The sequence below is a fragment of the Eriocheir sinensis genome, chromosome 2 (assembly GCF_024679095.1).
Source record: "Eriocheir sinensis breed Jianghai 21 chromosome 2, ASM2467909v1, whole genome shotgun sequence".
Lineage (NCBI taxonomy): Eukaryota > Metazoa > Arthropoda > Malacostraca > Decapoda > Varunidae > Eriocheir > Eriocheir sinensis.
In genome coordinates, this window is record NC_066510.1 from 4,069,986 (window position 1) to 4,088,103 (window position 18,118).

Here is an 18,118-nt window from a genome sequence, read left to right on the forward strand (position 1 = left end):
GGAAATTTCATCAGAAGTCATTAAGAAAAAAAAAAAACTCCTTCGGGTACCGGTACCGGTACTAAAGGTACTTGAGGTTTCGGTACCGGTACTACCGGTACTCAAATTAATGGTACTTGCCCATCCCTACTGGATAGGCGGGCAACACTCGCGCATACTCGGTTAGTAACGAATAGGGATGGGCAAGTACCGTTAATTTGAGTATCGGTAGTACCGGTACCGAAAACTCAGGTACCGTTAGTACCGATACCGGTACCGTTACTCAGAGGAGTATTTTTTTTTTTTATCTTAATGACTTCTGATGAAATTCCCAAATAAATTTCCTGGAAAGAAAACTCTCTCTCTCTCTCTCTCTCTGAATGAGGTGAATATTTATTTTTTCGATAAAAAAAAATAGCATGTATAGTTATTATGGATGTACTCGATCATAGTCTAATAACAATAACAATATATATTAGCAACCTAAAAAAGAAAAAGAATCGGACATGAAGAATTATCCAGTAACTCCAATAAATAAATCAAATAATAAAATAATGGAAACGGGAGCTGTGATGGAAACGAAAAGCAGGACAAAATGGTGGGCACTTGGGGAGACGGTCAGCGGGGCAGTGACTCAGCGTCTACACACAGGGCCCATACCACATGGCGACGGGCGAGCGCCGAGCGTCACTAAGATCCAAACGGTACCGGTACTAGCGGCAATGCGCAGTGCCGAGTGATCATGAGTCTTCCCGGCACCAGGTACCGGTACCGGGTGCCGGCTGAATCGAGAGAAACCGAGAAGAATCGATTCAGCCGGCACCCGGTACCGGTACCTGGTGCCGAGAAGAATCTATTCAGCCGGCACCCGGTACCGGTACCTGGTGCCGGGAACTCATGATCACCCGGCACTGAGCAGTACCGGTACCGTTTGGATCTTAGTGACGCTCGGCGCTCGCCCGTCGCCATGTGGTATGGGCCCTGTAGAGACGCTTTAAGCCTAATTGAATGTTGTGCTCGCTGCTGAGTCACGGCCTCGCTGACCGTCTCCCCAAGTTCCCACCATTTTGTCCTGCTTTTCGTTTCCATTATTTTATTTATTTATTGGAGTTACTGGATAATTCTTCATGTCCGATTCTTTTTTTAGGTTGCTAATATATATATATATATATATATATATATATATATATATATATATATATATATATATATATATAGATATATATATATATATATATATATAATTGTTATTAGACTATGATCGAGTACTTCCATAATATCTATACATGCTATTTTTTTACCGAAAAAATAAATATTCATTCAGAGAGAGAGAGAGTACAACAGAAGACACATCCTAATAATAATAAATTACTGAGGGCAGAAATAAATGAGAGAAAAAAGTCCACTATGTATGTGTGTGTGTGTGTGTGTGTGTGTGTGTGTGTCACACACACACACACACACACACACACACACACAGTGGTCTTTTTCATCTCATTTATTTCTGCCCTCAATTAGGATGTTTCTTCTGTTGTACACTCTCTGTCGGGACCCAGAAAACGAACAAACAACGAGGGTAAAGGAAAACAGATACCCAGAGAGGAATGAGTTATACAACTATGTAAACATCTGACAGGACAAACACTAACAAGAAGGGTGACATATATAACAGTGTAAACATCTCATAGTACAAACGATAACAAAAAGCGGAAACAACGAGGGTAAAGGAAAAGATACCCAGACTCAGATACAGAAAACAGATACCCAGTAGGCGTGGTCAGAAAGTGTGAACAACGCTTGAAAAAGACTGAACCTGTGACGTCATTCGTGGCGACATGTTATAAACCAATAGCTTAAAAGAAAAGTCACTGTGGGAGTGTCTTAAGAGTGAATCACGAATAAGCAGGAGAAGTAAAACAATACAACATAATGAGCGAGCCAATGGGTGTGACAGGAAGTATTGGCCACTGTTTATGTAGAAAATTAAGGCGTGTCAAGGATGTAAGTCCGCCTAAAGCAAAGAAAAATGTAACCTAGAAATCAGTGGTATGAGCAGACCGAGCTTGGCTCTCGCCTCAAGCAGACCTGCCACTCACTCAGCTGAGAATGGCTGTTGTGATCTTAATCGTGAGTAGAAATTCGAGAATCTAAGGGAAACCGACTGTATTGTCCTGGAGATTATAATGTAGGAGATGTGAAGTAGGATTGTGAGTGGGACAGGCTTGTGATTATTTTATTGCGATGTAAAGCTAAGGTTAAACCACTGGGTGTGGTATAATTTGGTGCTTCCGTGACTTGTAGTAGATTATACTATAGGAATGTGTAGTAGGATTGTGTGGAGAGTACATAATGATTGTGATGTAAGCAGAGAGATACAAACCACTGCTTGTGGAACGACGAGTGTTATTATTATTGGCAACAACTGAGCACATATTGTAGTATTATGTTTAAGGCATGTCGTTTGTCATATGTTGCATCCATTGCTGAATATGCCAGTGTTATGATCGTCTGAGCATAGAATATTGCGTAAGGCAATTACTTTCATTTAATTTTAAATAAATGTATATTTTCTTTTTCCCTTGTTTATCCCCGAACACCAGTCTCCAATAACAACTTAAGCCGGATCACGCTACCAGGGATACGAGGCGGTGAGATCATTTATGGAGTAATTAATGAGTGATAAAAGAGTTGATTTAATACAAGAAAAGAAGGGTCCAAAATCTCTCTCTCTCTCTCTCTCTCTGAATGATTATTTATTTTTTCGATAAAAAAATAGCATGTATAGTTATTATGGATGTACTCGATCATAGTTTAATAACAATAACAATAACAATATTAATTAGCAACCTAAATAAAGAAAAGAATCGGATATGAAGAATTATCAATAAATCCAATCAATAAATCCGAGCAATCTGGTACCGGTACCGAGCAATCCGGTACCGTTACCGTACCGTTTAGCTGGTACCGTTAGTACCGGTACTGGTACCGGTACCTGCCCACCCCTAGTAACGAACACTCAGTGCTTCAAGTAAGTAGTACCCCGCGCAACCATCTCTTGCTGTCGCTGATATTGTTTTGTTGTTTCTTGCTTCTAATTCAGCGGTTCTTAACTTAGAGGTCGTGATCTCCTTGGAACGAGGTGAGTAGTTTTGAGGAATATTGGATTGTATTCGTATGCTGTAAGGTTTTCTGCATTTTATACCGTATCTACAACTTCTGTAATAAATTATAAGTGGAACGAGTTTTATAATCTGTAATAACTTGCTAATAAGCCAATGAAGTAGTCAAGACAAATACATTATAATTTTACTGTGTACACTAGCTTATAATTTTGCATTTACTTAAACCAAGCTATTATTTTGCATTCACGAACAATAGGCTATTATTTAGCATTTAGGAATAATATGCTATTAATTTCTCTTCAAGTAAAATAAATGAAGTTATGGATGAGATTGGAAAGATGTTGAAAGACGGGGAAGCTGTGAAAGAGAGATGGAGAGAATATTTAAAAAAAACTTAATGAATTTTGAGGATGGACGTCCAGCAGCTGTAACAGCAGCAGTTTTGAGTAGAGGTCGAGGAGGAGTATATAAAGAAAGAAGTATAACACATGAAGAAGTAAATCAGGCAAGAAAAAGATTAAAAAATGGAAAGGCAGCAGGAATTGATGGAATCACAGCAGAAATGTTGAAGTCTGGAGGAGATGAAGTCGTGAAATGGATGGTCAAGATATAAGAACATAAGAACGCAGGCCGGTAGGCCTGTACGAGGCAGCTCCTTTATGTGAAGTAGCATGGGAGGGGGGGGGTGCCAGCATACTGGACGAAAGCCATCATTGTCCCAGTTTACAAGGGGAAGGGCAGGAGAGGGGAATGTGGGAGCTATAGAGGTATAAGTCTCCTGAGTATACCCGGAAAGGTATATGGAAAAGTCATAATAGAGAGGGTGCAAAGACTTACAGAAGAGAAAATCAGTGAAGAGCAAGGAGGCTTCAGGAAAGGAAGGGGATGTGTGGATCAGATATTTGCCTTCAGGATGGTAGTAGAAAAAATAATAGCAAAAGGAAAGAAACTATACGCTGCCTTCATGGATTTGGAAAAAGCTTAAGACAGCTTATGAAAGCTTATGAGTCTATTGGATTGCATTGTGGGATGTTTTAAAGATTTATGGTGTGGGAGGAAAACTGCTTAGTGCAATAAAGTCTTTCTATGAGGATGCATCTGCATGTGTCAAAATTACTGGAGAAACAAGTGAACATTTTGAGATAAAAGTGGGCTTAAGACAAGGGTGCGTCATGTCACCATGGTTATTCAATATTTATATGGATGGTGTCATTTGAGAAATGAAGGGCAAAGTTGGAGAAGTTGGAGTAAGACTGTTCGATGAGGGAAGAAAGTGGGTACTGAATTCGATACTGTTTGCTGATGACACGGTGCTCATTGCTGAAAATGAAAGTGACCTACAAAATTGGGTCAGTGTTTTTGATAGTGTTTGTAATAGGAGAAAGCTGAAAGTAAATGTCAACAAAAGTAAAGTGATGGTTTGTGAGCGAAGTAGAAGTGAGGTTGTAGATTTTGTATGCCCATATAGAGTGGGAATTGAATGTGAAAAAGAATGCAAAATAATTTTGAATGGTGAAGAAATGGAGGAGGTCAATGAGTTTAAGTACCCTGGATCAGTTATGTGTAAGCATGGTGGTATGGAGGGTGAGATAAGAGAAAGGGCATTGCAAGGAAGAAGGGTGGTTGGGTCTTTGGGACGAATCATGAATGGCAGAAGTGTGAGCATGGAGGTAAAGGGGGATTTGAGAAATACAATAATAGTATAAACCCTCACATATGCAAGTGAAACGTGGGCCTGGAATAAAAGTCAGAGGTCTAGAGTGCAGACAGAGGAAATGAGTTATTTGAGGAGTGCTTGTGGTGTGAGTAGAATGGATGGAATGAGTAATGAAAGTGTGTACGAACATTTTGGAATGTGTCACAGGGGTGAAGGGAAGAAGTGTGGAGTGGTGGAAGAAGTGAAGCGTCAGACCTTAAAGTGGTTTGGCCACATGGAGCGAATGGAGGAGAGTAAGATGACCAGAAGGGTGTATGTGAGTGAGATAGAGGGAGGGAATGCTAGAGGACGACCTCCAGTGAAATGGAGGGATAGGGTGCAAGAGTACGTTGGGGAGAGGGGGGAAAGATCTTTGAGAAACTTTGAGCAGGCAAGGAGGGAGTGTCTGGATAGAGAAAGTTGGAAGCTCTTCTGCCGTGGCCATCCCCTGGTGGGAGCTCCTAGGAGCAGGCATCGATAAAATAATGATGATGATGCGGAATACTTTAGCGATTATTTTGCATTTATGAAACAATATAAGCTATTATTTTGCATTTACGAATACTAAATTATTATTACGCTTCAAGAAAACTAGGCTATTATTTTGCAGTATTTTTTTTTTTCTTAAGAGAAATAATTCTCTCTCTCTCTCTCTTTCTCTCTCTCTCTCTCTCTCTCTCTCTCTCTCTCCACTTCAGGAATTCCACCTCCAGCACTGGTTTCCTCACATCCTTAAAATAAATACCACCATCTCTATAAATTTTTCGTGGCCTTATGAGTCAATAATGTATTACAGATAGCTATTCAGAACTGGAGTCTAATATAGGTAACAGGGAGCATGAAATTGGATAAGAGTTTAGGATAAGTGAAAAATAAAAAGCATATCTATTGAGGGGTTGCACTGACGTCACACCGCTTCGCTTTTGTTTTAGGAAAAACAACTGTCAGCCATTTTGGGAGGCAAGAGCGATCAGCTGAGCCCCTGCCCCCTGATGATGGCTGGCCCGTGCCTCCCGTCTTCATGACACAATCTAAGTGAATATGCAAAAAATCTGGACAGTTTGGCTAGGCTTCGTTATATAACTACCCATTAGGCTGCCAAATGATGATGGACATACAGTATATACATTTATTATCAAACTTCAAGATATATTTGATAAGAACAATGAATATATGACTAATTTAACCCCGGGCATCCCCGGGCAGTGTTTAGTAAGAACATAAGAACGTAAGGGGTTCGCAAAAAGCCCACTGACCTATACTTGGCAGCCCCTGTCTACCTACCGCGAGTGGCAGTGTAGCACCTATCAGTAACAGTAATAGATGGACCACTAACACCCACACCCACACAGTAATAGATGGACCACTAACACCCACACCCACACAGTAATATATGGACACTAACACCCACACCCACACAGTAATAGATGGACACTAACACACACAGTAATAAATGGAGACTAACACCAACACCCACACATTAATGGATACACAACACCTACACCCACACAGTAATAGATGGGCCACTAACACACCCACCCACACAGTAATAGATGGACACTAACACCCACACCCTCACAGTAACAGATGGTCACTAACACACCCACCCACACAGTAACAGATGGACACTAACACACCCACTCACACAGTAATAGATGGACACTAACACTCACACCCACACGGTAATAGATGGACACTAACAGTTTAAACACCCACACCCACACAGTAATAGATGGACACTAACACACCCACCCACACAGTAACAGATGGACACTATCACTCACACCCACACAGTAATAGATGGACACTAACACACCCACTCACACAGTAATAGATGGACACTAACACTCACACCCACACAGTAATAGATGGGCCACTAACACCCACACAGTAATAGATGGGCCACTAACACCCACACAGTAATAGATGGGCCACTAACACCCACACAGTAATAGATGGGCCACTAACACCCACACAGTAATAGATGGGCCACTAACACCCACAAAGTAATAGATGGGCCACTAACACCCACAAAGTAATAGATGGGCCACTAACACCCACACAGTAATAGATGGGCCACTAAAACCCACACAGTAATAGATGGGCCACTATGACCCAACCAGTAATAGATGGGCCACTAACACCCACACAGTAATAGATGGGCCACTAACACCCACACAGTAATAGATGGGCCACTAACACCCACACAGTAATAGATGGGCCACTAACACCCACACAGTAATAGATGGGCCACTAACACCCACACAGTAATAGATGGGCCACTAACACCCACACAGTAATAGATGGGCCACTAACACCCACACAGTAATAGATGGGCCACTAACACACCCACCCACACAGTAATAGATGGACACGAACACCCACACCCACACAGTAATAGATGGACACTAACACACCCACCCACACAGTAACAGATGGACACTAACATCCACACCCACACAGTAATAGATGGGCCACTAACACGCCCACCCACACGGTAACAGATGGACACTAACACCCACACCCACACCCACTCTTGGACTAAAACACGAGATTGGGTTAAAGAAGGGAATTTATCAGAAAATAAAGAATGGTGAAACACATCTCAGGGGCCGGTACGTCGAACTGTCTAGATTAGTTAAGAAAAACACCAGGATAGCAAAAAGGAACTATGAAATCAAAGTAGCAAATGAGGCGAAAAGTAATCCTAAGGGCTTCTTTCAGATGTATAGAACAAAAACACGGGAGAAAATTGGACCGCTGAAAACAAACACAGGGGGGCTAGTAGAAAATTACGAAAATATGAGCACATTGTTGAACGACTACTTCCTTTCAGTATTCACACAGGAGGATCGAACGACTATACCGGAAAGAGTTCAGGTGTACGAGGGCGGGGATGGCGATAAATTGAGGGATATAATCATTACCAGGCAAGTAGTTCAGGATGAGATAGATAAGCTTAAGAAGAACAAGTCGCCAGGTCCTGACGGGATATTTCCGAGGGTATTAAACGAATTAGGGGATGTACTCAGTGACCCACTAACCGACATCTTTAAGATGTCGGTAAATACTGGCTATGTGCCGAGCCTATGGAAAGTAGCTAATGTGACGCCGATTTCTAAAAAAGGGGGACAGGTCAGTTGCTTCAAACTATCGCCCAATTAGCTTAACATCGGTTATAGGCAAGATGCTGGAGTCCATAATAGCCAGGAACATTCGGGAGCATTTAGAGAAACATAGCTTAATTCACGACTCGCAGCATGGGTTCACAAAAGGTAGGTCATGCCTCACCAATCTCTTGCCCTTCTACAATAAAGTATTTGAGGCGGTTGACAGAGATGAAAATTATGATGTAATCTATCTTGATTTTAGTAAAGCGTTTGACAAAGTTCCTCACCAACGACTGTTGCTTGAATTGCAGGCTTACGGAGTAGAGCGTAAAGTTTTGAACTGGGTCAAGGCGTGGCTTAGCAATAGGAAGCAAAGAATGCAAATCAATGGTAAAAGATCTGACTGGGGATGTGTTACGAGTGGGGTCCCACAAGGTTCGGTATTAGGTCCACTTTTGTTTATTATTTATATCAATGACTTAGATACAGGAATTAGTAGTGATGTTAGTAAATTTGCAGATGATACCAAGATCGGTAGAGTAATTGAGTCGGATCAGGACGCTAGTATTCTCCAAGGTGAACTCAACAGATTGTATGACTGGGCGGATAAATGGCAGATGGAGTTCAATGTAGGGAAGTGCAGTATTCTGAGTGTAGGTAGGAACAACCCCTCACATAACTATTGCTTAAATGACACTCTCATAAGCAGGTCTGGGTGGGAGAGGGATTTAGGGGTCTTAGTGAGCTCTGATCTCCGTCCAAGGGCACAATGCATTCAAGCTAGAAATCGAGCTAATAGGGTACTGGGATTTATTTCAAGGAGCGTAAGCAACAGAAGCCCCGAAGTCTTCCTCAAACTATATTTAGCATTAGTTAGACCTCATCTTGACTATGCGGTTCAGTTCTGGTCACCTTACTATAGAATGGATATCAAAATGTTAGAATCGGTGCAGAGGAGGATGACTAAGATGATTCAGGGGTTGAGAAACTTGCCGTACGAGTAAAGACTCAAACAGTTAAACTTGCATTCTCTAGAAAGGCGAAGGGTGCGTGGAGACATGATCGAGGTTTATAAATGGATGAAGGGCTTTAATAAGGGAGATATTCATAAGGTTTTGTTGGTAAGAGAACCGGGTAGGACATGAAGTAATGGGTTTAAACTGGATAAATTCAGATTTAACAGGGACATAGGCAAAAATTGGTTTACTAACAGGGTGGTGGATGAGTGGAATAGGCTTAGCAGTCATGTGGTGAGTGCCAATACAATTGTCACATTCAAAAATAGACTACATAAATTCATGGACAGCGATATTAGGTGGGGTTAGATACACGGAAGCTTAGGGTCAAAGGAGCTGCCTCGTACAGGCCTACCGGCCTCTTGTAGACTCCTGCGTTCTTATGTTCTTATAGCAACAGATGGCCCACTAACACCCACACCCACACAGTAACAGGTGGACACTAACACCCACACCCACACATTAATAGATGGACACTAACACCCACACCCACACAGTAACAGGTGGACACTAACACCCACACCCACACATTAATAGATGGACACTAACACCCACACCCACACAGTAACAGGTGGACACTAACACCCACACCCACACATTAATAGATGGACACTAACACCCACACCCACACAGTAATAGATGGGCCACTAACACCCACATAGTAATAGATGGGCCACTAACACCCACATAGTAATAGATGGGCCACTAACACCCACATAGTAATAGATGGGCCACTAACACCCACACCCACACAGTAACAGGTGAACACTAACACCCACACAAACACAGTAATAGATGGGCCACTAACACCCACACAGTAATAGATGGGCCACTAACACCCACACAGTAATAGATGGGCCACTAACACCCACACAGTAATAGATGGGCCACTAACACCCACACAGTAATAGATGGGCCACTAACACCCACATAGTAATAGATGGGCCACTAACACCCACATAGTAATAGTTGGGCCACTAACACCCACACCCACACAGTAACAGGTGAACACTAACACCCACACAAACACAGTAATAGATGGACACTAACACCCACACCCACACAGTAATAGATGGGCCACTAACACACCCACCCACATAGTAATAGATGGGCCACTAACACCCACACCCACACAGTAACAGGTGGACACTAACACCCACACAGTAATAGATGGACACTAACACACACATCAACACAGTAATAGATGGGCCACTAACACAAACACCAACACAGTAACATGGCGGGAAAAAGCTGAGAAGCTCTCTTGCGGTAAATATGTGCCTCCCAAAATGGCGGGCCTTTGCGGGGCAGCTGAGAAGTGAGCAGCTGATCGCTGATGATGGACGTTATGTGCAACCCCTCTATAATTGCACTCACCGCAAAAGAAATCGGTCCGGAGATGCATTAGGCTAATATTTTTTAGTAAGACTACACTCTCTCTCTCTCTCTCTCTCTCTCTCTCTCTCTCTCTCTCTCTCTCTCTCAAGAGTGGCTTTAAAAAGCAGAAACCGAGCGGGGAGAAGAGATGTTATAGTGTTGTGTTTTAGCGGTGCTTAAGTTTTTTTGTATATCTTATTGATACTAAAACGAACTGAAATGAAAATGTGACTTCATGGGTCCATGCGTATCACCAATGGGGGGCTACATGTAAAATTTGGTGAGGCTAGGTAAAAAAAAATAAAGTCAGGACGCTTTAGTTTTGTTTTGAGAGTTTGCCCGCCTAATATTTAGGCGGTTCCGCCGACACCCGTCAAGGATACGGAGTCTATGATATGAGTATCAATCTGTCTATATCCATCTGTCTATCTCTATCAATCTCTATATATTTTGACCTCACACCCTATGGTCTACAGTTGGTGGCCTGTCCTTAAACTTAAATGAAACTGTATCAAACCTCCACCAGATGGTCTGTCCTTAAACCTAAATGAAGCGATATCTCACGGCCTCTGAGACGAATATTTAAGTGAAGATACTGACAGTCCAGTTTGTTTTTTAAATCAGCCAATTATGTAACACTGAATTACTGAAGTCAGATGTTTATTTCATTATAGCACAACAATGTAGTAAAGAAAAATAATCGAATCTAAACTTATTAGTTTACATTAGTCATTATTTCTGGTTCGCGACGTTTCATCAATTACAAACAAATACTATTCATCAAGATTTGTGAAGCCATAAGCTTTTTGAAAACGTAAGGAAAAACTTAACAGTCCCTCCCTCACCCATGCAGAGGACCACCAGCTTTTCGTCATCACTCTCATCATCAGCTCATCACTCACCTGCAGGTAGTGTTGTGGTGTGGATGGCAGCCACGGCAGCAATGTCATGCTGTCCACCACCCAGCTGCCAGGCTCACTGCTGCTGATACTCTTTACGCAGACCCTGAGACGACACGTGCAACACTATAACACTGACTACCACAAAATAGTATAATGAAATATCAAATAGCCCAGGTAAACTCTGCAGCATACTGAACGTTGTCACCTTATACACACAGTGTGTGTGAGACACAAAAGACACAAGATAGATGTTGAAAGTTTGCCTGCATCTATAATACTAAACAGTGAAGTATACCATTGTAAAGTATTCACTATTTTGCTAGACAGTTTTGCTCGGCAATTTCTTGTAAGGTTGCAATATTCTTTTGCTTTACATCGTTTTGCAGTGGTACATTAGATGCAGTTACGCAACTTGTCCAAGCCACACTTTGTCTTCATAGTTGTGAACATTCGCCCATTACTGTTGAGGCTACTACTGTACTTCTGGTGCAAATAAAGATCTTGAATTTAAATGTGTGTTTACCGAATTTGCTGACGAATAGGACGAATTCGTTTTTGTAGAAAAATGTATAAAAAAATACCCAACGTCTAGTTCGCATGTATTACAAATCAAAGACCGACGGCCTTAGGCCTAAGACGCGAGGTGCCTTGCTGGGAAAGCAAACATCAGTGGTACAGTAAGCTCACAAATTGTTATCAATTACAAAATATTGGAAAAACGTGTAATGTTATCACAATTTTTTGCACAAACTCATGGCAAAATGATCTAAGAGGTACCATAAGCAATGGCTTGTAGCACATTGTTATCAGCCGAAGGAGGCTCACACTATCATCTTCCCTAGAATGCGTAACCCTCACCAGATATACCCATTATGTCTTATATTGCAGAACATAACGACTGTGTTGCCTTTGATTTCAGAAACAGTTGTTTATTATCTCTAAGGAAACGGCCTGTAGAAACACCGGGGAATGTTAGCATGCCCAGCTTCCGCCGCGTGTTAGCCATTTGCAGAATTGTGAACATATCAAAACTAAGCAACAGCAATGAAGCTATTTCCCAGTAAAAGGTCGTAGCAACACAAAATATCACAGCCAATAACAGACGAGTTTCGCATTGTCAGTAAGTATCGTGGCGAAGAGATGAAACAAACCCTACGACTGATCTGGTCAAAAGCAGAGTTGGGTTACTTAAGTATATTCCTTAACATTTCTCACTGTAAATGGTCCACAGAGTTCAAACCACCGCAGGAATGCAACGAAGGCCTTGCTACAACAATAAAGTTAAGCTACAAGGTCGTACACTATGCTCAAGAACATAATATTCATTTGAACTAACTATTGATACTATACATGATCTTATGATCGGAAAATCTCAGACCTACAAACTGAGAGGGCTTTGAAGATCTGAGAATAAAGTGGGTTTTCTATAAGGTGTTGCATTTGATTCCAGTAAAAGCTAGCTGTATTTACAATAAAAAAAAAAAATGTTTCCCCATAAACTGACAAAAATCATTTTAACAAATATTGATAAAGCATAATGAAACAAAATCCCTCAAAATATCCTTTTTTTCAATGTCAGAAACGCTATAGCCTCTAAGTATGGTAGTATTTTTTTGCTTTACCTGGCTTGGTGCGGCAAATGTTGTGGAGGGACGGGAAAGGCGTAGTGGTGCTGTGTGCCGGTGACATTAGCGTGTCCAATCACCCCCACTCGCCCCTCGTGATCTTCCCAGCCCAACTCCACGGCAACTGGCATAACGGCACCGTTTTCGCAGTCGCTTATGCCCATGGACAGGAACAGCACCCCTACACTTCTGCAGAGTAAAAGCAGGATTATAATACTTCTGCATGGGAAAGAAAACTTAAATGCTTCTGCATGTAGAGGGAAAGCTGGCAATATCTCTGCATTTTGAAGGCAATCTGTTAATGCTTCTGCATGTGGAAGGAAAACTTGTAACTGCTTCTCCAGACGAATAAAAGACTTTTCTTGCATGCTTCTGTATTTTATTTAAACTTGAGAAAGTAGTCAAGGGCAAAAGAAAATACAGCGGAAAAAGGCTTGCATAACGACTGCATCGAAAAAGATGTGGAAAAGAATTATAAAATAATTCAAAAAATGAGTCGAAATTTTTGTTTTTTTATACTCTCATGAGAGAGTTCAAATCATAAGTAGGTTAAAACACAGACGCATTCCATCATGTCTATAAGCCTTCTGAGGATTGAAGTCAGAGAGGGCTTAGTAAGCATCATTGTTAAAAATTGAATGAGAAGGAGAATTATGCTATGAATCGTCCAGAGTGGAGTTATTATAGAAAGTCTGAGCGAAAAGTTCAACCTTAAAGATATATGTGACAGCAGTATTGCCGTCAGGATTAAAGAAAAGAGAGGGAAAGATCAAGTGAAACTGTTAGAGATATTATTGACTAAGTTCCAGAAGTCTCTGGAATAATTAGAAAAAGCAAGGTGTTTGAATTTACTATCGATGAAAGTGTTTTTATTACGTCGAAGAAGAGAGAGAGAGAGAGAGAGAGAGAGAGAGAGAGAGAGAGAGAGAGAGAGAGAGAGAGAGAGAGAGAGAAACTTGGATCACAATGGAGAGGAGTAGCGACAATCAGGAAGGCATGTCGTCACCTGATATCCAGTGTGGGTGTGCAAAGTTTGGAGTGCACTTCGTCCAGAAGGAGCCGTCGTCGGCCATCACAAATGCGGGACCTGCCACCAGCCACCTCCCACCTGAAACAGATAGATAATTAGTAGACAGTGTACGTTTGCCAATTGCATTCACCTTTCACATTATATACTTGTCAAATGAAAAATTAAGTAGTCTGAAAAATTAATACCCGTCATATTAATTAATATGTGATAATCAAGCTGTGTTTGACGTTCCATTTGAGACACGAGATAAAGTGAAAAATCAAGATAAGCTGCCTATTTTCTTCGTTTAAATATTAATACAGAGAATGCTTATGAAATTACATTTACGTATACCATATATAGATATTTCATTAGCCACAGAAAAGAGCATACCTGATTAGCAACATGATAATTCTGCATAGCATGGTCTAGCGTAAGTCAGTACTACACATACACACACGCATAAAAAAATAGTGATAAAACACAAAACATGAAAGTACAATCGGCCAGATTAAATAAAAGCAGCTGAACCCACAAAAAGTATAAATGTGATAATTCATGATGTTTTAACATGCTGATCATGATGAAAATTAAGGAAACCTTAATTTTTGGTTTTGTGTAAACACAGTTGAAAGGGAACTTGGCAAAGAGAAAATACAAATGCATGCTGTAACAAAGCACACTCGTTTTCAACAGTAACATTTTAAAAAATGGTCACTGAAGAGAGACATTCATCTCCAGAATGTGGTAAGAATCGATATAAAAAAAACCTCCGCCATTAACTGAAGACGATTTGCTGAACTCTGAGAAGTACTGATGCATGACACTCTAAAAGTTTCACTGGAAGGATGATATCATTGTAGATCTTCTGTGGGACGCCGGAGAAATTCCTGTAAAAAATACTATGACAAACTGACCATTTCAATGTCTTGCTAAATAGAAACGAACATTTCCGATAGTTTGGAAAAATACAGCCATTGCCTGAAAACATGGAAAGAAAAGCAAATAGATCTAACAAAAATATCATCCTATGAGATTTCCTCCGTTAAATAGAAATTATTCAGAAAATATAAACACAAGTAGAATTTCAGACATATTAGATTCTATCCAGTCCAGGGATAAGATTCTTCGAAGTTGGTTCTCTACCGTGGATCACATCCGGACATCAAGTTCTAGAGAAAGTATACATTAGTACAGTAAACTTTTGGTGGTCATTTATTGGCTATTAGGTACCAGTCCCATTGGAAACTGTGTAAGTGTTTTACGCGATTCGAAAAAAAAAGGGCGTAGGGTAAATCTATGGTAGAAATCTTGAAGACACTTACAAGGGTAAAACAACATATATCAGGCATATCAAACCTCACACAGACACAGGAAAAGTTCCAATTAAAAATGGAGTGAACCAAGGCAGGAGTGAGCCAAGGTTTATAGTAGTTTCATGTCGCAGGCCTCGTTTTTTTAATTCATTGTTTTATTCTTTTCGGTTAAATGAACCATATTGCCACTCAAAAAGATTATCTCTAACTTATAGAACTTAAAAAGATCATAAACATTAAGGAATCACATCCATGCAGAGTCGACTATTTACAGTATTTGCAAAATGATTCACCTGCCATCATATTAAAGCAATGCATGTGTAATCAGTGATACTAGTATTATCTATCAGTAGCAATTTATGAGCATAATTTACTGCCTGAAACTAAGATAACAAAGTCACACTCCAAATCATGGCTGTACGATTTTATGACTCGCAAGTTTAAGCTAACACAGCGTATCTGTTGTGTGGGTGCCCATACTATATATGACTATAAATAGTAGTTACCGACAATTCACCCATTCACGCTTTACCATTACCAACATGTACCGGACAGTGTGAACACCATCAACTCAAACATACTCAACATGCTGAGGTAATCCCAATCCATACGGTTCACATCACATTCGATATTATACAAGTTTCCAAATACACATTTCTGCCGGTACTTCAACCTTAATTAAGACGACGGCGGCGGCGACGTCGCAAGTCCATGCTGAAACTGAGATGTAGTGATATCGATGTGGCGACCAAATGAAAAAGGAAGCATCTCAGCGGGAACTGCTTGACAGCTGTTCCTGTCCCACTCCGCTAGTCACGCCACTTCTGTACCAGTATACACGGACGGCTCCAAATCCGATGCTGGCGTTGGATTTGGAGCTGTCTTTCCAGACTTTCCCGTTCTGGAACTTTGCCTGCTATAGCCTCTATTTTTACCGCAGAACTATCTGCCATTCTTATAGCAATTCGCACCATCTTCACTTTGCCTGTCGGTATTTTTAGTAATTACTCTGACTCACAGGCACCCCTGTCCGGAATGGAATATTTTAGGAGCACCCACCCTATAGTCTTCAAAGTTTTGAGCTGGCTGTTTCTGGCCAAAAGGCGTGGGCATCAAATAAATTTGTGCTGGGTACCTGCCCATGTCTCTGTGCGTGGTAATGAGGAGGCCGATGAGGTGAGGGAGGACGAGAGGCCTATCGTCCTCCCTCACAGTGCGCTCTTCCATTTAGGGACTTGCATCCCACCGTGCGGTCTGCACTCCAGACGGTGTGGCAGCGCAGGTGGGAGGCTGTGTTTGTCACGACAAAGATGGGGGAGGTCCCACCTGCGCTGCCACACCGTCTGGAATGCAGACCGCACGGTGGGATGCAAGTCCCTAAATGGAAGAGCGCACTGTGAGGGAGGACGAGAGGCCTCTCGTCCTCCCTCACCTCCCTCACCTCATCGGCCTCCTCATTACCACGCACAGAGACATGGGCAGGTACCCAGCACAAATTTAATTGATGCCCACGCCTTTTGGCCAGAAACAGCCAGCTCAAAACCTTGAAGACTATAGGGTGGGTGCTGTGCTGTGCATCCCTGGTTGTATTCCCATATAAGGAGTCGTAAGAGGGAGACTGTCCTGGCCCGCCTTAGGGTGCGTCACACTCGATAGAGTCGATACACACATGGCTTCCTCAAGTCCCGGGGAGTTCAGCCCTACTGTGATGACTGCTTGGTCCCCCTAAGTATTTGGCACTTGCCGGTCGAGTGCCCCAGTGTGGGGCACTCGACAGGGGCACTGTGAGAGCGGTACCTTTCTCAGTGTCGGGGTGGAGATGGGAATTTCTCTCTCTGGTGGTGGGGGAGAAGGCACTCTAACCGGGACATGACGTTTCCTACACAAGGTTGGCGTCCTCAACCTCCTGCAGGCTTTGCTAATCTTTTATTGAGTTCTTTTATCATGTCTTTAGTTATTCACCGTTATTTTTTTTATAGTTTTATATTATAGTTTATCTAGTTAACGTTCGGCGCCATATGACCCTGCAGTTGCGACGCCAAGAACAGAACGCCCCAATAATCATCATCATCGTTATTAAACTAAACTGAGGTTAATAATTAAGTGTTTAAAATTCTTTCTGTGACAGATGTATGATTATATTATTAGTCCGATAATTCAACGAATACGAATACTTTGATTAGGACTCAACAAAAGCGACTTAGATTAAAATAATAGTGCCTAAGTTCAAAAGTGCAAAATTCGTAAATATCTGACAGAAACTGACTAATGCAGTCATCAAATGATTTCAATGTTAAGGAAGCCTGGCTAAACTTATAAAACAAATACTCATTCTAGGGGACTGCCTTGCGTTTAAACATGAGTTTGACCAAAAAATCGTTTTTCTGGCAATAGTCCTGTCGTGTAGACTATAGTGTATACTGTATACAGTTGCGTACGTATCATTTTTTCCACCATTTTAAATGTCCCGTGCATTTAAAGGGCTCAGGCAGCCTGACGTCACATCCCCTTGCGACGAGTATCATGTTATTTACTTTCGTCTGAAGCTCGCTTTTGAAAAATATAATGTAACAAATCTTGCTGCGATACGTTTTCCGTGGCCTTTTGTTCCCATATCGCAATTCACGGTCGCTCTGCGAGTCTGACAGTAGTGCGTGATTAGCATACGAGTGGGGTGTTGTCAATCTAAACTTTCTACGTGCTCATCACCTCTTCAAACTATTTACTTACTATTTGGTTGCCTGAAACGTCATCTTGCCTCGGAGGAAGAAGTGGAGAAAAAACATGTTTTGTCAATCTACCTTGACTTGACAGAGGATAATCTTCAAGACTCTAGAAGATCTCTCTGGAATCTAGAGAGATGCCTGAAATGCAGGACTAAGCTTTGCTGAAAAAGTTTGAAGACAAAATTTCATGGTTTGCAAAAGATTGATTTTGCATTGCAAACGGCATCTTTGATAACAACT

The 18,118-nt window shown here is 41.5% G+C and overlaps 1 protein-coding gene across 2 annotated transcripts in view; it reads right to left on the minus strand.

Moving 5' to 3' along the window:
* Positions 1-18,118, minus strand: part of LOC126998692 (reelin-like) — a 438,128-nt gene that overhangs the window by 355,998 nt on the left and 64,012 nt on the right. For both annotated transcript variants that reach the window (XM_050860695.1, XM_050860691.1), the window contains exons 12-14: positions 13,834-13,935; positions 12,825-13,016; positions 11,203-11,305 (exon numbers count right to left, since the gene is read on the minus strand). In XM_050860695.1, the coding sequence (XP_050716652.1) occupies positions 11,203-11,305; positions 12,825-13,016; positions 13,834-13,935 (397 nt within the window). The remainder of the gene's footprint in view (positions 1-11,202; positions 11,306-12,824; positions 13,017-13,833; positions 13,936-18,118) is intronic.